The sequence below is a fragment of the Diorhabda carinulata genome, chromosome 10 (genome assembly GCF_026250575.1).
Source record: "Diorhabda carinulata isolate Delta chromosome 10, icDioCari1.1, whole genome shotgun sequence".
Taxonomy (NCBI): Eukaryota; Metazoa; Arthropoda; class Insecta; order Coleoptera; family Chrysomelidae; genus Diorhabda; species Diorhabda carinulata.
Window position 1 is genome coordinate 11098888 of NC_079469.1, and position 17218 is coordinate 11116105.

Below are 17218 nucleotides of genomic sequence, written 5' to 3' on the forward strand. Positions count from 1 at the left end.
AAATAGTTTGGAGACAAAGTACACAGGAAGAAAAATAACTTAAAGCTTGGAAGAGTTTAAAATTTGAATAAAAAGAAATGAGCCTCGTGTGTGTATTTATTCAATACAATATCCATGATAAAATACAAAAGAATAATTTTAAGCTTCTTGTTGTTGGAGCTTGGCCAAGAAAGATTTTTTCTTTTGTGCAACACGGTCTTTGCGTTCGGCCAAGGTGAGCTTCCTGCGGTTCCATCTCTTGGTTGTGGTAGGAGCAGGTTTGTCTGCCTTCTTTTCCATTTCTGGATTAGCACGAATAGCGGCGTGTGCATTTTTGTAAATCGTTTCCAACTAGAAAAATAAAAAAAATATTTCCATAAGATATACCGTTTTTATAACTGGGGAGAACGAGTAAATACTTAAAAAAAAGAATCAGATTTTTATTCATTCATCTATATACAAAGTGATTCATGTAAAATGTACTCAATGTCTAGAAAAAGTGATTCTAAAATTTCCTCAGAATATTCAGAGAAGGGAAAGGAATAAACCTCCCTGAAAAAAGTGATTTAATCTGGGATATGCATTAAGATGAAATATCTAAAAAAGTTCAGCTTCGACAAACAGTTGTAAAATCAGATGCAGTAAAAATAAATACCACACTAGAAATAGTACAAAGATGGTTTCAGAACAGCATAAAGAACTGGAAGTGCAGTGTAGTGGCAAACACCTTCATTTATCATCTATATATACAGTATGATTAATGAGGAAAATGTACCACATTGGCTGCATTGGAATTGATCTTAAAGCTTCAACTCCTCCATATACTATTGTCAAAGGTGACAAAAACAACCTCAATCAGAATGTTCAGGGAAGGAGTCATCAGGGATAAGCCGAAACCTCCCAAAGAAAGTGATTAAATCTGGAATATCCATCACGATGAAGTGCCGAAATGGACACATTAAGCTGTAAATATGGAATCAAAACACCACACTAGAAATCTTATTCGATAGCCTAGCAGCCAAGCACTACCAATGTTGGTTTGGTAATGCCTGGACATATTAAATGAACTAGGCAAAAAAAAGAAAATTCACTGGAGTGGAAGGAAATGAAATAGCAGATAGACTAGCCAAAGCAGAGGTGATTAAACCCTCCATAGGACCTGATTCCTTTTGTGGATATTGAGTACAGGACAATAAAAAAAATGTGGTACACAGGAAACAAATCAGTTACTCGAACAATCTACTGGGATACTAAATCCCAGGCGGTCGTTTGTATAGCATCACATAGCTGTGTATCATAGTGGAATTTAGTAGTGCAATTTTTCACCTCATCCACTTTTTACAAAGCCATTTCATCACTACAAATTTAGCTTGACATGGGTTTAAAGTAATATATCATACACATAAAACAAATAATTATGCAAACTACAATGAACAGCTATTACCAAGAGTCATTCAAAATACATTAAGTGCATTAACCTGAACATACTAACATTTTTTAATTTATTATGAACTTGTTTCATGTTTTACATTAATGTTAACATTGCATTGTCAAAATTAAGAACAAAACATGAATTTCTGTAGTCCAATTGCGACACAACAGTCCAAATTTAGAAACTGCAGTAATTTAAATTGGACTTTTTTCAATTTTCAATCATCTTGATTTCATCAAATTGTAAAATCGATTTTAATTTATTCGAGCAAATTATTGATAAAAAAATTGTAAAAATAAAAAATCTAAATATGAAATGAAGGAATAAACTTCCGATTGGAAATAACTTACTTGATCAGCATTGATTCCCAATTTAATGTATTGGCTAAATTGTCTCTTGAAAGCCTCTGGATCCTCTTCTTCCAAAGACTTCATGTAATCAGCAACATGGATACCAAAAATATGGTTACGGTGAACTTCAGCATTGAAGCTTTTTGATTCACTGTCAAAACCTGGGAAACGTTTTGTAGAGTGAGGAATGTTCAAGCCACCATCTACAGCTCCTTTCATGGCTCCAAAAACACGGGCTCCTGTGCTTGTACGGTTTAAACCAGTATCCAAATAACACCTATTACAAAAAAAAGAATTTATCTTAATATTAGAAAGTTTCACAATAAAATTAAATAAATAAACAGAATAAATCAGAGACACTTTATAATCAAAGATCTTTGGATTCTTGTTGCAGACAAAGGCACTTGCTCTAACATAAAACATGTAGAGAAACCTTTAATAAGCTTCAATTACCAAATCAGATGACGCGCATGTGTCAAAAGTTCATCATAAAACATCATACTCTAATATCTGTACAGGTTACACCATAATGAGCAGAGTCCACATTTACAACAGAAACTTCTGATTATTTGGCAGAAAATTTTTGTATGAGTGTTTTCCACGAGCTAGTTTTAGTTGAAATATTGTAAAATAGGAATATCTTCTCAGTTCGTGCCAACATAATCACACATCAATAGAATATTCTACGTTGTCTTGAAAGTTCAATAATCTTGTTGCAGATTAGAATAATTTCAAAATGTTAACTATAAATAGAAGTTTAAGACAACTGATCTGAAATAATGTCTTTATAGAACTCGAAAAACTAGACTAGATACTCATAGACACAATGAAAATCAGACGCAAATCAAAAATAGTTTCTTAAGCGCACCTGATACAAACAAAATTTTAGTTTTGACATACTTCAGAGAATATCTAGGGAATTACTTAGTAGATGAAGAAAAATTTGGGAATACATTTTTTTATGTAAAAAGCAAGCACAAGAGAGTAAACCTTATTACACTTGAGTAGTTCGAGCGACGTCTGCCGTGTAGAAATGCCTGTGGTTATTGACCTTAAACTTTTGTAGGTTGTAGTGTTCGGAAAAGACGTACTTTGGTAGCAGATTTCACAAGCTTGCACTTCTCTATAGGAAGGAGTCTTGATCAATTGACGTTCTGGGCATCTGCAGCCAAACTGTTTTTATGAGCCACGTCTGCTTGTAATAACAATTTACAGAATTACACCTTTATCTCGTTGGTTTAGAATTTAATAGCAGGAATGATTTTTGTTAAATGAATCAATCAAAACTCAGAAAGAACAAAAACTGATTTGAGAGGATGAGGCTTAGAGGAACAAAAATTTGAGAATTTTCAAGATAAAAATTTGATCAATCGGCATATTGATTAAAGGGTAATATTAAACAATATTTTCAGTTTGCACATTCAACCTATTTTCTAAGTGAACATGTCTACAATTGTGAATGATCTGCACCATAAGGTTCTAAATGTGCAACCTTGCTGTATTGCAATATTACAGAAGTAAGGTTTCACAGATAAGTGATAAAAATTTAATATTGTTTGATGAAAATTGAGAATTTGTTTTTTGACAATTCTTCCAAATGATACCATTAACTTAGTTATGAGGTTGTATGTGTAATAGTTCTGCTTCATCAAACTATTAAATGTAACATACTCATTAACACTGTTACATTAACCTTTTAAGACAATGATTCATTTAATTCACAAAATGTATTATAAGTTGGTAGAGAGAGAATTGATTACATTCTTAAAATATATGTGATTTGAAAATGTCTTGAAAAGCTGTTTTAATGATATCAACTTTACATATGCATGTTATTTCATTTTTGGAATTTTAAAATATTTGATTTCAATTTCTGAGCACCCATATACAGTAATCCCCCTAAAATATGATCGATTAGTTCCACATTGTAGGAGTATTTTTGTAAAACACTTTTTTATGACCCCCAATAAAGCTAATCCAAAATATAATTTTATTGTAGAGAAACAAATTTCGTTTTTAACTAGGGTTTTGATTCCTTTTCACTTGTCATGGTTTAATAGAAACTTCATAAAATAATTCTATTTAATTTTATAACAACCCGATTTACACAAGTGCAAAACTAATTATGAACTATATATAATGTTGGACATCTCCACATTATAATAGGGATCAAAATTGCTTAATATGAAAATGCGTTATAAGGGGAATTATTGTAATTTTTTTATATAAATAAAGTTTTAATATCTTTATGCTCTCATTGTTATATAGCTCCCACTGGAGCGAAGGACACCTTTCGGTGTTTCAACAGCTGACGTAAAATGATGAGGTCACTCATCATTAATAATCAAACAAATTTTGAAAATTTCTGACTTTGCTATTTTAAACAAATTTGGTTAAATAGTAGGTTAAAATTCTTTCTCAAAATGTAATAAAAAATGATCAATCAAATAAACTTTTCAAAAAACTCCACTTCCAGTATCACTTGAAATAAAACAATATCAACCATAGTTTCCTATATAAATGTTTAATCAGCTGATCATGGTACACTCTGTATTATCTAAATTGGTAGATAATTAACAAATGATCTACATGTAACCAACTTGATAACTTACTTTTCAATGGAAACAATAAAGTTTGCCATCTGCAAATATCAATACGACGCCAGACTTGAATGTTGACTCATTACTTAGGCAACAGCACGCAGTTTACCCAAGAGGTCAACCATCAAGATCTGACCGCGCCCTCAGCAGTTTCACTTCGGAGATCTTACGGGATCCGGTATTTACCAACTGAGGTGGGCCGTTGCCCTAGAGTTTATTATAATTGAAAAACATTGATCCTAAAAGCAAAAACTTACCCATATACTTATTACAAGAAATACAGTTGTTAATCAACATACCTAAATGCTCCTGGTCCACTATCAACATTCTCAACATTGTATTCATCACCATTAATTTCAGTATTACCAGCATATAAATTGTCAAGACCCAACTTTTTCAACAGACGTCGGGCTAGTAACAAACCAGTTGCATAAGCTGCAGCATAATTGGTCAGACCAGTTTTGATCCCATATCTTGAAAAATTATGATCATTTGAGACCTGACGTTAAACTGGATATATATAAATGTAAACATTAAAATTCAATAAACTGATTACCTTGGCAACTCATGAGAGTAAGCAGCACAGAGAATTTTATCTCCTTCAATACGAGAATAACCAATCTGACAGGTGATATTACGATTCGAAAATCGTACAATCAAACGGTACTTGGGAGTATTGTACTTGTTCTTATCCTGAACGATGAGACGTTTACGAGCATAGTAATCAGTTTTTCCTTGCCTACGCCTCTTGAACTTAACTTGGTACCGTTTGAAGTATTGCTTGTTCTTAACAACTTTAACGAAAGCCTGAAAATAGAATTTAAAACAGAATAAGTAACTTGAAGGCTATCTCAACAATGGAAGTTATTGTAAATGATCTTTCTAAAATAAGGTGTGTAAAGTAATTCTAAAAATATCTTGAACTTGTATATAAATCAATTATTGAAAATGTTATATCCCGATGTATCACTCGATTAAGTACCGTAAAATGATAATATTTTTTTAATATTGCTTACCATTTCTTTATATCAATGCTTCCACAACTACACGATTGTGTGTAACCTCCTCTGTGTTCTGCACTAGAAAAGACAGGTCGGAAATACGATCTTAAGTGACAGATGTTTAATTCTTCTTTTCGACTCAGAATATGAACTAATTTTAAGACACAAAATTTCACAGACAATTTTTGAGACCCAGCTTGATTAATCTTGTTATTATTGCATTCTAATTCTAATTTATATAAAATTTAAAAGCTTTAATATACAAATATTCGCGTATAAACGTTTCAAATAAGTATTGCACCTTTTCTAGATACATCCACATTGACATTGTGCGTACAATAGTTTATAAAAAACTGTAGAAAACAACCTTTACAGTTCCGATAGTTTGAACATTTAGACACTTCATTTTACATATGCGACTAACCTTAAATTTCAATTTATATCTGTCTTCAAATCTGCATATAGAATAACTAAACAATGAATGATATTCCAGGCTTTTCAGATGCCAACGATAGTAAAATTGATAATACTGAAGATGGCACACAAAAAAAGAAAGAAAAGAAAAAAGGAGGAGGTTTCCAATCTATGCATCTAAATTACAACGTTATTAAAGGAATTACTAAACGAGGGTATAAACAACCAACACCCATTCAAAGAAAAGTAAATTTCTGTTTTTAATTTTTAACTGAACTTTATTTTATCGATTTTCAGACTATTCCTATAATAATGGAAGGTAAAGATGTTGTAGCTATGGCTAGAACGGGAAGTGGGAAAACTGCTGCTTTCTTAATACCTTTATTTGAAAAATTAAAAATGCGTATCGCTAAAACCGGAGCCCGAGCTTTAATTTTTTCACCTACAAGAGAACTTGCTCTACAAGTAAAGGCTGATTATAAATATTTAATGAGATTCAATCATTACCTATTTTATTATTTTAGACATTGAAATTCATTAAAGAATTGGGTCGATTTTTGGATCTAAAAGCAGCTGTAATTTTGGGAGGAGATTCTATGGATAATCAATTTTCAGCTATCCATGGAAATCCAGATATCATAGTTGCTACTCCAGGAAGATTTTTACATGTTTGTGTTGAAATGGAACTGAAATTGAATAGCATAGAATATGTTGTTTTCGATGAGGCTGACAGATTATTTGAAATGGGATTAGGTGATCAGTTGACAGAAATAATTAGAAGATTACCTGATACACGACAGACAGTCCTGTTTTCTGCTACTTTGCCAAAAGTTTTGGTAGAATTTGCAAAAGCTGGATTAAGTGATCCAGTCTTGATTAGGTATCTACAATTTTTTGTCTCAAAATTCAATTTAACCAAAATATCTGATAATTATTTTAAATGATTTTAGATTGGACGTGGAATCTAAATTACCTGAAGAACTGGTGTGTTGGTATTTCACTGTTAAGCCAGAAGAAAAATTATCAGCTTTATTAGTACTCCTTCAATCTTACATAGATTCTAAACAACAGACTGTTGTTTTTGCAGCAACAAAACATCATGTTGAATATTTACATATGGTATGTCTTTTCATTAAATTATCTTAATATTTGAAACAGAAAAACCACTTCGTTAAAATAAATAGATGTTTTTCAGTGCCTTTAGAGGATGATTCTATCAGTCATAATTGCTTGTCATAAACAAGTGTTTGCATGCTGGCATTATAGTTTTATATGAAAACAATAAATCATTGTATATAAACATATGGTAAGGTATATTAGTGGCACTGAAATAATTTTGTAAAAAGCATTAATTGAAATAATATTTATGTATCAAGGCACTAAAGTCATATTTTTTGTCACGAGGCTTTAGATTAGTTGAGAGGCAACTAACCAGACTTTACTGCAGCATACATATTATATTTTTTTCCAAATCGCCCAGATTCAAAAATACTCGCAAAAATATTTGGAATTGAGAGAAGCAGAATAGGTTAAGAGTGCAGCGTTAGTTACACATCTGACTAATAAAATTATTTTTTAAAAATAGGCAAAAGCTCAAAAAGCTGAATTGGAAATCAATCAATATAGTTATTGATATTTGAATTATACAAATTTTTATCTAAAAATTATGTTATATAAACAAAAGGCAGTTTTTTATGATTTTTATGGTAATGTGACTGTTGAATCACGAATTTAAATTGTTGAACAGAAATGAATATTGGTTTTTGCTATTTGTTTTACCTAATCTATTTATTATGTTTCAGGTGTTAGATAAAGTTGGTATTAGTAATACCTACATATATTCAGATCTCGATCCATCTGCAAGGAAAATTCATGCTGCTAAATTTAGTCTTGGTAAAGTAAAAGTGCTTATAGTTACAGATGTTGCAGCCAGAGGTATTGACATACCATTGTTGGATAATGTTATCAACTACAATTTTCCAGCCAAATCAAAATTATTTGTACATCGAGTAGGTGAGAAATATATTTAATTAGTTGTATCAAATTGTTTTCTAATTCTTTCTATATTGAGTGGAGTTGACCCATCTCCCCAAAACATGATATTTAAGAGTTTATTGCAAAGCAAATAATTTTTTTCCAATATTAACAGTAAATAACAAAACTATTGGTCTTTATAAAATGGTTAATGGTTAGCAAACTAGATTTAAGATACAACTTAAGTTTGAAAATCTGTTTACCAGATTCAATACGGTAAAGGTATGCTTTGTAAAAAAATAATATTTGACATTGCTAAAAGGCCATTTTATATATTATAATTCGCATTTAACAGGGCAAAACGCTTCTCAAATCGCTGATAATGTTAATAAGTAAAGACATACTGCTTGAAATATTAAATTATACAAAACAAAGGGTTCAGTGATCAGAAGTTACCTGCATTATTTCAAGAACAAATTTTAAAACAAAAACTTTAAAAAGGCGCGATAATTACAACTAATTAAAATATTATGGAATAATGCAACCACAAAAACTTTTTGCAACAGCAACTTTTCAAATGATGACTAAAAAGCTGATTTTTGAAACTATCATAGGAAGCTTTTTTCATCTTTTATACAAGAGCAAAATAATAACAGGTTGAAAATATATTAGCAGAGGAAAACATAAATTGAGGTTTGCAAAACTAATGGAAATACATAATTTGAGTGAAGTAGCCAGATTTGAAGTATGCCCTTAGTCCAACAGGAAACTTACAGGTATTATGAATGTTGATAAGTCAAAATAATTTGACACCTCAAACTCAAGACATGCGTTCAAATAATATTGAATGTATTTTCCAACAAATGGTGCCTCTTGTTATATGGCTTCAAAAGTAGAAGATAAGTATCAGAAAACATGTTCCAGTTTAAAATAAGGGTCCAGATTTCTCGCCTATTGAAACCTTCTGGCATACTTTGTTGAAAAAAAGTGAAATCAACTTGCCTCTAAGAAATTTGGATACTATAAGGCTGTCAAACAGTAGTTGATAGTATGTCAACATAAACAGAAGCAGTAAAAAGGCAATGTAACACCACAATGTTGGATTCTATGATTTTTAAAAATTTTAATTCAAAAGATATTTTTTCCCTGTTAAAGAAATTTTGTGTTTTAGATTAAAATTGGATTAATATATCATTTATTGTCATAAATGTGTGGCAATTTTTAATTTACTTTCTTTAATATGTAAATTCTTTTAAAAATATAGTTTTCATTTCTGGGCCAACTTTACTGAGATGGGGCTCATATTTAGTAATTTGGAGATTTTTTATTTATAATAATAACTGTCATTATAACCAATGATGATGTATTCATAATTCTAAGGTACGTGTAAGTGTTAAAGGGTCTAATTTTTTGAACAATTCACTTTTCCCTCCTAATTTGATTAAGCTAATAGGACAGTAATTATTCATATTAAAATATGCTATTTCATTATTTTAATTTTTAAGGTCGATGTGCTAGAGCAGGTAGAAGTGGTACATCTTTCTCATTAGTTTCTCCAGATGAGTTTGCTTACCTGTTAGATTTACATCTCTTTTTGGGACGTACACTTTCAATTACAACTGCTGTTAATAGAAATGGAACTGTGGGCAGGATTCCTCAATCTCTACTCGAAGAACAGCAAAGCACCTTATTAACGCTGCATGAAAATAATATGGAATTAGTAAGAATATTATATACATTTCTCTAATTTGTCACTTTAACCGTGTGACTTTATTATGCATTTTTTTAATAATAATTAAATTAAGAGAAAATGTTTCAATATTAAAAATTTTTTTAATTACAGCTACATTTTGTAACACCCAGAAAGTATATTGATGATTTCATAAATATATAAAATTTCAGATATCCGTAAGAAAAGTATCAGAGAATGGCTATCAACAATATATCAGAACTCGACCTAATGCATCATCTGACAGCAATAGAAGGGTTAAAGAATTGCCTCTTTCATCTTGTTGGGTACACCCTATTTTTAAAAAAATAGAAGAAAACAACGAACAAGAAATAGAGAATATTTTGGACAAAATGAAAAACTACAGACCGCAAGGGGTAAAGAGTTTTGACAAATTAGACATTGAATATTTTTTTATATTACTCGGTATCTGTCAATATTTAAGAAAAATTAATTAACTAAAACTGGAACATTATTGAAAAAGTAAATTTATAGTTCTATAATAAATCATTACAATTGTGAATCATATACCTCATCAAATAGAAGACTTTTTTGGGCTTATTCCTTTTTAATCCTGCACAGATTTCAAATTTTTTGATTTCCGATTTTTGCGTTGTGTGTGGCGATATTCAATTTAGTTCTATCTATGAGTCTATGAAAGGTATGTGCAGTTCTTACCAGGTGACAATCATTTAATTTACCTAAAACAAATATCGCTTATTTGTAAAATTGTTTCGAACATCCAGTAAACAAACCTAATAGTACCACAACTAGTAATAATAGTCTTCAAAGCTTGTTTCAATTCATGATACAATTCAAAGGAGTAGATATTTATTTATATATATGTTTTCAGACAATATTTGAAATTTGTGGAAAAAATAAATCTGAAGAATATATGACTATGAAGAAAAAACGAGCTTTCCATAAAGATAAAATAATAGCACATCATCAAACAGTGAATAAAAGGAAAGCAGTAATGGAAGTACTTGATGCTGAAGAATCCAAATTGCAATGTAGTAATAATGATGATATTAATGACACATTCTCTAGTGTGGTTTTACCTAAAAAGAGAAAAATGGATATATTGTACAAAAAGAGCAAGAAACGGAAAGTTCAGGACGAAAATTATATTCCTTATGCACCATCCGATCGGCATACAGAAGAGGGGTAAGGCATTTATTTAATAATTTTAATATATTACGTTGTATCAAAATATTAATGATATATGGAAAGTAATATTTTATAGCTGTTCTCATCTTCATAGTTATTAATTTCTCAAGTGAAAATTCCATTTAATATTAAATAAAAAAATCATTAAAAACCTTTCAAGGTTTATGGGTAATTAAAATTGAGTTTAAATATCAACCATTATACTCCTAAAACTTTAAATAGTGTCCTAACTGATTGGATTCAGTCTTCCGATGTGATGCTCATTATTCTCATAGTAATCTTTTTCAACTCTACATTTATGATCATTTTACCTAGTCCAATTAGATATTAGTAACACCATATTTTGAATTTAAATCCTCATGGCAAAAATAAATTATCATCCAGCAACATGTAAAATAAATTTTGTGAGTGGTTGTGATGATTGCAGCATGTTTCCAACAAAAATTATTCTTCTTGTCATGGTGTGTATCATGAAGTGAATAATTATTTTTCAAACCACTACAAAATATGTATTGATAGTTCAAACAAGCATGTGTTGGTAGCAAATATGGATAATTTTTAGTTGTTATTTGAATTTCCGTTTCATAAAAATAATAATTTTATTTTCATTTCAGACTAGCGGTCAATAATTTCCAAAAAGAAGCAATGAGTGCTCAATTAGATTTGGTGGGCGATTCAAGAGAACAAATGAAAATGAGTAGACAATTGAAAGTTTGGGATAGAAAGAAGAAGAAAATGGTTGCTGCTTCTGTACGTATAACTGTAAACAGCAGTGTGAATAATATGCTTTGGTTTTATTATATTTTTGTTTCAATGTTCTTAATATGTGATTATTCTTTTACCATTATGTTTGGGTCTTCAGGTATTGTCTATTCTTATCAACTTCGTTGTTTGTATGAAAATGAAATAAGGACGTTTCTCAAGTCTCTTCGTTCTTTGAATTAATTTGCGAGTTTTTATTTGTTTAGATATCCGTTTATGTGAAGCAAATACAAGTAACGATTATTTACTCCTTTAGCGACGATAACTAATAAATAATAATCAATTGTGTGGTCTCCAACCTTGTTTGGTACCTCTACATACTGAACATTCCAATGTCTATGAGTTATTAGTGACAAATGACTGCAATAGTAGTAATTATAGTCCTACATAGTAGCTCGTTTATGAGCTATAAACAGATTTTCCTTCAACAACTAATATTGGTGAAAAAGATGGACCTTCCAAATAATTGAATTTCCAAAAAAAAAATAAAACTATCCTCTAATACGATTTTGAGAAAAATTGATGGGAACAATAAAAAAGTTTCAGCAATAATTCATTTATTGAATAAGTAATAAAATTCGTATTAACTGCGTATGCAAATCGAACACAAAGCAGTTATAAATTGAGAAAAACTATGACTAGAGAACTGAAACTTTTCTTAGGAAAGTTGGAATGGTTTCATCCGTCAATTGTAGAGTTGGCGATATAATTGTTGGTAACTTAGTTTTTTTCTCTAGAAAATAGGAGGTAGAACAGATCTAGATAAAATGGAGAACATATAAAAAGCAAAACATTAAACTTACCAGCGAGTGAAAAAAATAATTCGCAAATTTGTAAAAGTTCTGCTTTGGTAGGCGTTGAAATCAAAACTGGAATTCCATTAAACTTTTTGAGGAGTTGGAGATGATAACAAATTAATTTCTTTTAGAAGTTGTGAGTGAATATAACACAGAAGTAACTACTTTGCCACATAAAGAAATAGGAAAATAATTGACTAAAAACATAACATGTTGATTGATATGTTATAACACAACTTATGTTTTTTTCTCACTTTTGCATCTAATGATACATTTGATTTCTGAAAGCACTAGAATCGAGGAAGTGGGTGCTTATAGTTGATGATGAACTAAATATTCAGTGAACAGATGGGACCTGTCATTCTCTTTGTACACTTAAAAAAGAAATATAATTCAATTGTCGTTTTTTAGGATACAAGAACAGGCAAAATTAAAACAGAAGCTGGTGTATGGATACCTGCTACTTATAAAAGTGATAGATATGAACAATGGAAACAAAAAACGAAAGCTGATCAAGATGGGTTTGATGATAATGATGAAGATGATATATCTGCTCCAAAGGGTAATTTTTATTTCATTATATATGTGTCTTTATTATTCTTGCAATAATTTCTTGTGTTCAAAACTATGTATATAAATTTTAATCTTTATGTTTTAAATCATCTTGATTTTAGGTTTCTTCTGTTATAAAATTAGTAAAAAAAAACTAATTTTATAACAGAAAAGACCTGAAATCAAGAAGACTTAAAAACATAAACATATTTAAGAGGTCTAAGGAATTAGAAAATAAAGAAATTTATTTTGAAATTTTAGTTCCTGTGAGAAACCCTCACACTCATTGGGCAAGACATAATGAGAAAGTTAAGATGAAACAAAGAAAATCAGAGCTTAAATCAACTGATCAAATTGTAAAGGCTCGGTTAATAGCCGAGAAGAGGAAACAAAGACAGAAAAAGGGGAAATCAAAAAAAGGAAAGAAAGGAAAACGTTAAGAATTTATCTATGTTTGAAATTTCTATTATTGAATAAATTTATTTTTCTGCAATATAATTTAAGTGACATTCATTGTATGATTTATTGTCTTTTGTATCTATGGCAGTGTTTAATGTGAATATACACAGGATTAGAAGAGGCAATTACTCCAATGTTACAGAATATTTTAGCTCTATGAGGACCTTAGTGGTGTATTTTATTTGCAACAATTTTAAGAAGCGATTAAGAACTTTAACTTTAAAAAAGTATGGATGGTGATCACTTATATTGTCCTTAAACTATATTTTAAGATATAAAATTGGCATTTTTTCCATTCACAAATCAATGTACTTCAATTGAAAGTCCTGGGTGTTCTGAAATTCATTGTAGGGTAACTTTATTTTTCTTGTGTAGCTCGTTTAATTTTTCTAGGGAATCCCAAACGAGTTTGGATATCTTTTAGATGCTTTAAGACTTATGGTGATGCAGTCCATATTTAGTAGCCCATTTTATATGAAATACCACAAAAAAAGTGTATTCTTTCAATGAAGAAGTTTGTAACCATCTTTCATAGATATCCTAATATGTAATGAAAGCTTTCAGCTTCGCAAAATTTAAAGCATATCTACTATTTCAACTGTGCAGTATTTTTTTGTACTTCTATATCATATAATGATTTAATTTTATTATTTCTTGAATAATAAGACTGGTCTTATTGTAACATATTTATTGATTTAATATTCACACACATTTTATTGTTGAATAGGTTAAACTTGCAAGTTTATCAATTCATCACCATTGATCAGTTTTGGTGTGATAGGTTGGTAAGCAAATTTGTTGGAATTGGATTTCTATTTGAATATTTAACAATTATTTACCTGCAAGGTAGACAGCCGAAATAACAAAATCTATTTTAATCGTTATTATTTGTATGTGCACGACTGATAGAGATTAAACTTTACTTTTGACTTTCGAACTAATTTTTAAAACAGAATCAAGTTGGTAGATTCCTTAGCCCTATTAAAAAGTGCAAATATTAATTTTCCCCAGTTTTCATGTGAAAAAATCTTTATTGGTTACTGGTCTTTTTTTATATTTAAACCTAATTTGACATCTTATTAATTGAATCCCAATTTCCTACAGTCCCAAAGGTTAACTTTCATCGTTCGAGCTATCCTACTTAGAAATCCATATCTCCGAATCAAACAGTTGAGTCTTGATCAAAATGAAATTTTTTCAACTTAAGTTTCATCATTTCTTGCCAACTAACATTTTGTACTAATATTGATCCTTGTAAGCAATTCACAACTGCTAAATATTCTTCAACGACTTCTGGATTAATTATAACACAACCTGGTTCCCTATAATCAAATTTAAATTGTTTTCCCACATCACAATAATCAGATTTGAGTATGAATTTGATGTAATCTTGACATAATTCTGCTAATTTTAAATGTAAAGATCCTTTTTTAATGTTTACTTCAGAGTTTCCTGTGATTCTTGATAGGTGTATATCAGCATCACCTTTGTCTACTGTAGCGGTGAGTTTGCCATCAAAACTAGCTAAAAAGTAAAAGTGTTCGATTGTAGTTACATTGCTTTAATATTCCAATTAAAATATTGAACCACAAATCTTTCATCAACTCGCATAGAAATAACTACATGAAATTATAGAATAAAAAAAATATCCAGTTTATAATATTTGATAGCTTACTAATAAACAATATTGAGTGAGTAACTTGATTATTATAAATATAGAAAACACTGCCTTACCCTTGATTAGTTATAATTATCCAGGAACTGTTTTTGTAAAATATATTATATACTTATATTTCCTATTGCCTTATTATACTTACTAATATTTAAATGACCTTCCTTGATTATTACTTCACAATGTTGATGAATATTTGATAAAGACAAATCACCATTGCAAGTTTTGAAGACACTTTCATTACAATATGAAGATTCAACTGTAATATCTCCTTTGTTAGTTTCCAATCTTGAAGAAATTCCTTGTAATTTTCCAGTATTAATTGACTACAAATTAAAATAATGAAACAATTGGATATGTGACAACTGAGCTGTTTTATAATTTTATTCAATGCCCAGCGTTATTAGACAGTGGTGCTAATCATAGCTTTCCTTTTGCAAATGATCTGACTTATTTCAAATTGAGTTGATAATATCTGTTCATCTGTTCTCACTTTGATATGGTGTGTCAAATGGAATGACAATCTGAGATAGGCATTCAGTTCATTGTATTCTAACCCAAAATGCACTAGTCAATACAAAGGTAAGATAAAAATAAATATAAAAAAAACAATATCTTGGTAAATAAAATTGTCACTTATATATTATCTACAAAAATGATAATGCATCAACACATGTTTAGACTTTTTTATGGAACTCAGGAATGATATACTACTTTTTGTTGATTGATTGTCAAATTATACAAGGTGGTCTAGATCAATTTTTAATGGTGATAATATTCCTAAAAATAAGAGATAGAACCTTGAAAGTGTGAGTTGAAAACATATATCTATCAAACATTTCTAATTATGGAGTTCATATTTTGTTAGTGATGATGGGACATAAGGATAATTAATTTCTTTTCACCACTAATAGAATTTTTCACAATCTAATAAAGTGACTACCCTCTAGTTAATATATGATAGGCAATAAATAGACTATAACCTTATATTTATATACCTGATCTAAACAGGTTCGCATTATGTATGGTCCCAACGTCATTGTGTTTGTTCATTTTGAGCCATAAACAGTATTAGAATCAAATTTTATAAAACTCAAACTCTTTAAACTATAAGGAAAAGGCCGGGTATTATAATAGAGCTGCCTTGCACATTATCTTCCCATTAATTGAGTTATCAAATTTTATATGGGTTTCAGTAGTGAAGGCACTTTCTTAGAGTATGAAAAAACTATAACCCGTTTCATTTAAATAGCAGTTAGTTTTGATTTTGTAGAAATGTTATTATCATAGAAAGTACATTATTTAAACCACAGAAATTGATAAAGTTGAAAAATATGACATTGTAGTTTGTGGTATTTGCATAGGTTCATAAAGAGCAATAATACCAAGTAAGCATAACTGAAAACTTATTTAAAACAAGAAATAACCATCGTCACTTACCCCATTTTCAGTAACTACTACTTGAATTTCAGATGCCTGAATTGCATCTTTTAGTTTTATATTACCATTTTTTGAAATGATTTGTATAGATTTACCATTAAATTTATCTACGCTTATATTTCCTTCAACTGATTTTAAATTGATTTTATCACAATTTAGTTGACCTACATTAATATCTTTTCTGGAACTTACAAACAAATCTACAAATAAGTTTAAAATAATGATTAGGTGAGACGAAAAGTTTATTTTTACTAAAATATCACTGATAAAACATTTGAAATTTCACATGTGTTTATGAAGGTGATTAATTCGATTTAAGAGACCTAGGTATGTGAATCTTCTCTTTTCTATCCATATCATAAGTTCATTTGATTTTACTTACTAGATTTTACAGGAATTTCAACTTGAGCGATATTATTTGTATCTTCGCACTTGTCAAATATTGTAATGTGATTCCCACCTATAGTACATTCTAATGATTTTTCAAATTTTGCATTATTTTGTATCAATAGTTTATCACAATTAGGATATTTATGAACATTTAACGGTTTGATTATTAAATTGTAAGGAACATTAATATAAACTTCACAGAATGGAGGCACTTGAAGCTCTCTTTTTACTACGTTTGAATATTTTCTAAGGATATAGGTATTTAATCTCTTATTTGTCATTAATAATTTCATACTGATAGTAATGAAAAATAAGCTTATCGTATTAATGTAAACGAAAGGAGTCCACATATATTTTCGTGACAATTGTTATTTGGGTTCCTAAATATTTGAATCTTTAATCCACAGCTTAACCTCAAAAATAATAAAAATGTTCTGTTCACTTGAACTACATAAGATTGATTATTTGAACTACTGGGGAATATGGACCACAGATTA

The 17218-nt window shown here is 29.7% G+C and overlaps 3 protein-coding genes across 3 annotated transcripts; 1 reads left to right on the forward strand and 2 right to left on the reverse strand.

The window, feature by feature from the left end:
• Positions 1–78: 78 nt before the first annotated feature.
• Positions 79–5787, reverse strand: LOC130898422 (60S ribosomal protein L5). The gene is made up of 5 exons (XM_057807713.1): positions 5378–5787; positions 4918–5168; positions 4661–4834; positions 1762–2038; positions 79–330 (listed from the first exon to the last, which is right to left on the reverse strand). The coding sequence occupies exons 1-5, from the start codon at positions 5378–5380 to the stop codon at positions 139–141; spliced, it is 897 nt and encodes a 298-aa protein (XP_057663696.1). The 5' UTR covers positions 5381–5787; the 3' UTR covers positions 79–138.
• Positions 5734–13269, forward strand: LOC130898421 (ATP-dependent RNA helicase DDX54). Its single transcript, XM_057807711.1, has 11 exons — positions 5734–6022; positions 6074–6241; positions 6301–6656; positions 6727–6895; positions 7579–7789; positions 9256–9470; positions 9653–9856; positions 10333–10646; positions 11264–11399; positions 12620–12770; positions 13022–13269. Exons 1-11 carry the CDS (start codon positions 5840–5842, stop codon positions 13198–13200), a joined length of 2286 nt encoding a protein of 761 aa, XP_057663694.1. The 5' UTR covers positions 5734–5839; the 3' UTR covers positions 13201–13269.
• Positions 13270–13892: 623 nt separating this feature from the next.
• On the reverse strand, positions 13893–17196 carry LOC130898423 (protein FAM185A-like). Its single transcript, XM_057807714.1, has 4 exons — positions 16714–17196; positions 16332–16531; positions 15037–15217; positions 13893–14743 (listed from the first exon to the last, which is right to left on the reverse strand). The coding sequence occupies exons 1-4, from the start codon at positions 17069–17071 to the stop codon at positions 14382–14384; spliced, it is 1101 nt and encodes a 366-aa protein (XP_057663697.1). The 5' UTR covers positions 17072–17196; the 3' UTR covers positions 13893–14381.
• Between the last annotated feature and the right edge of the window lie 22 nt (positions 17197–17218).

What these genes read in the sequence shown, in the direction of transcription:
- LOC130898422 (XM_057807713.1), bottom strand. An exon ending in TACTCTCATGAGTTGCCAAG is followed by an intron (nt 4,835 to 4,917) that starts GTAATCAGTTTA and finishes TAATTTTTCAAG; the next exon opens with ATATGGGATCAAAACTGGTC. An exon ending in AGTGGACCAGGAGCATTTAG is followed by an intron (nt 2,039 to 4,660) that starts GTATGTTGATTA and finishes TTTTTGTAATAG; the next exon opens with GTGTTATTTGGATACTGGTT.
- LOC130898421 (XM_057807711.1), top strand. Translation starts at nt 5,840, where the DNA reads ATGAATGATATTCCAGGCTTTTCAGATGCCAACGATAGTAAAATTGAT. An exon ending in AGAAAATGGTTGCTGCTTCT is followed by an intron (nt 11,400 to 12,619) that starts GTACGTATAACT and finishes GTCGTTTTTTAG; the next exon opens with GATACAAGAACAGGCAAAAT. An exon ending in TGATATATCTGCTCCAAAGG is followed by an intron (nt 12,771 to 13,021) that starts GTAATTTTTATT and finishes TTGAAATTTTAG; the next exon opens with TTCCTGTGAGAAACCCTCAC.
- LOC130898423 (XM_057807714.1), bottom strand. Translation starts at nt 17,071, where the DNA reads ATGTGGACTCCTTTCGTTTACATTAATACGATAAGCTTATTTTTCATT. An exon ending in TGAAATTCCTGTAAAATCTA is followed by an intron (nt 16,532 to 16,713) that starts GTAAGTAAAATC and finishes ACTTATTTGTAG; the next exon opens with ATTTGTTTGTAAGTTCCAGA. An exon ending in TAGTAGTTACTGAAAATGGG is followed by an intron (nt 15,218 to 16,331) that starts GTAAGTGACGAT and finishes TTTAATTTGTAG; the next exon opens with TCAATTAATACTGGAAAATT.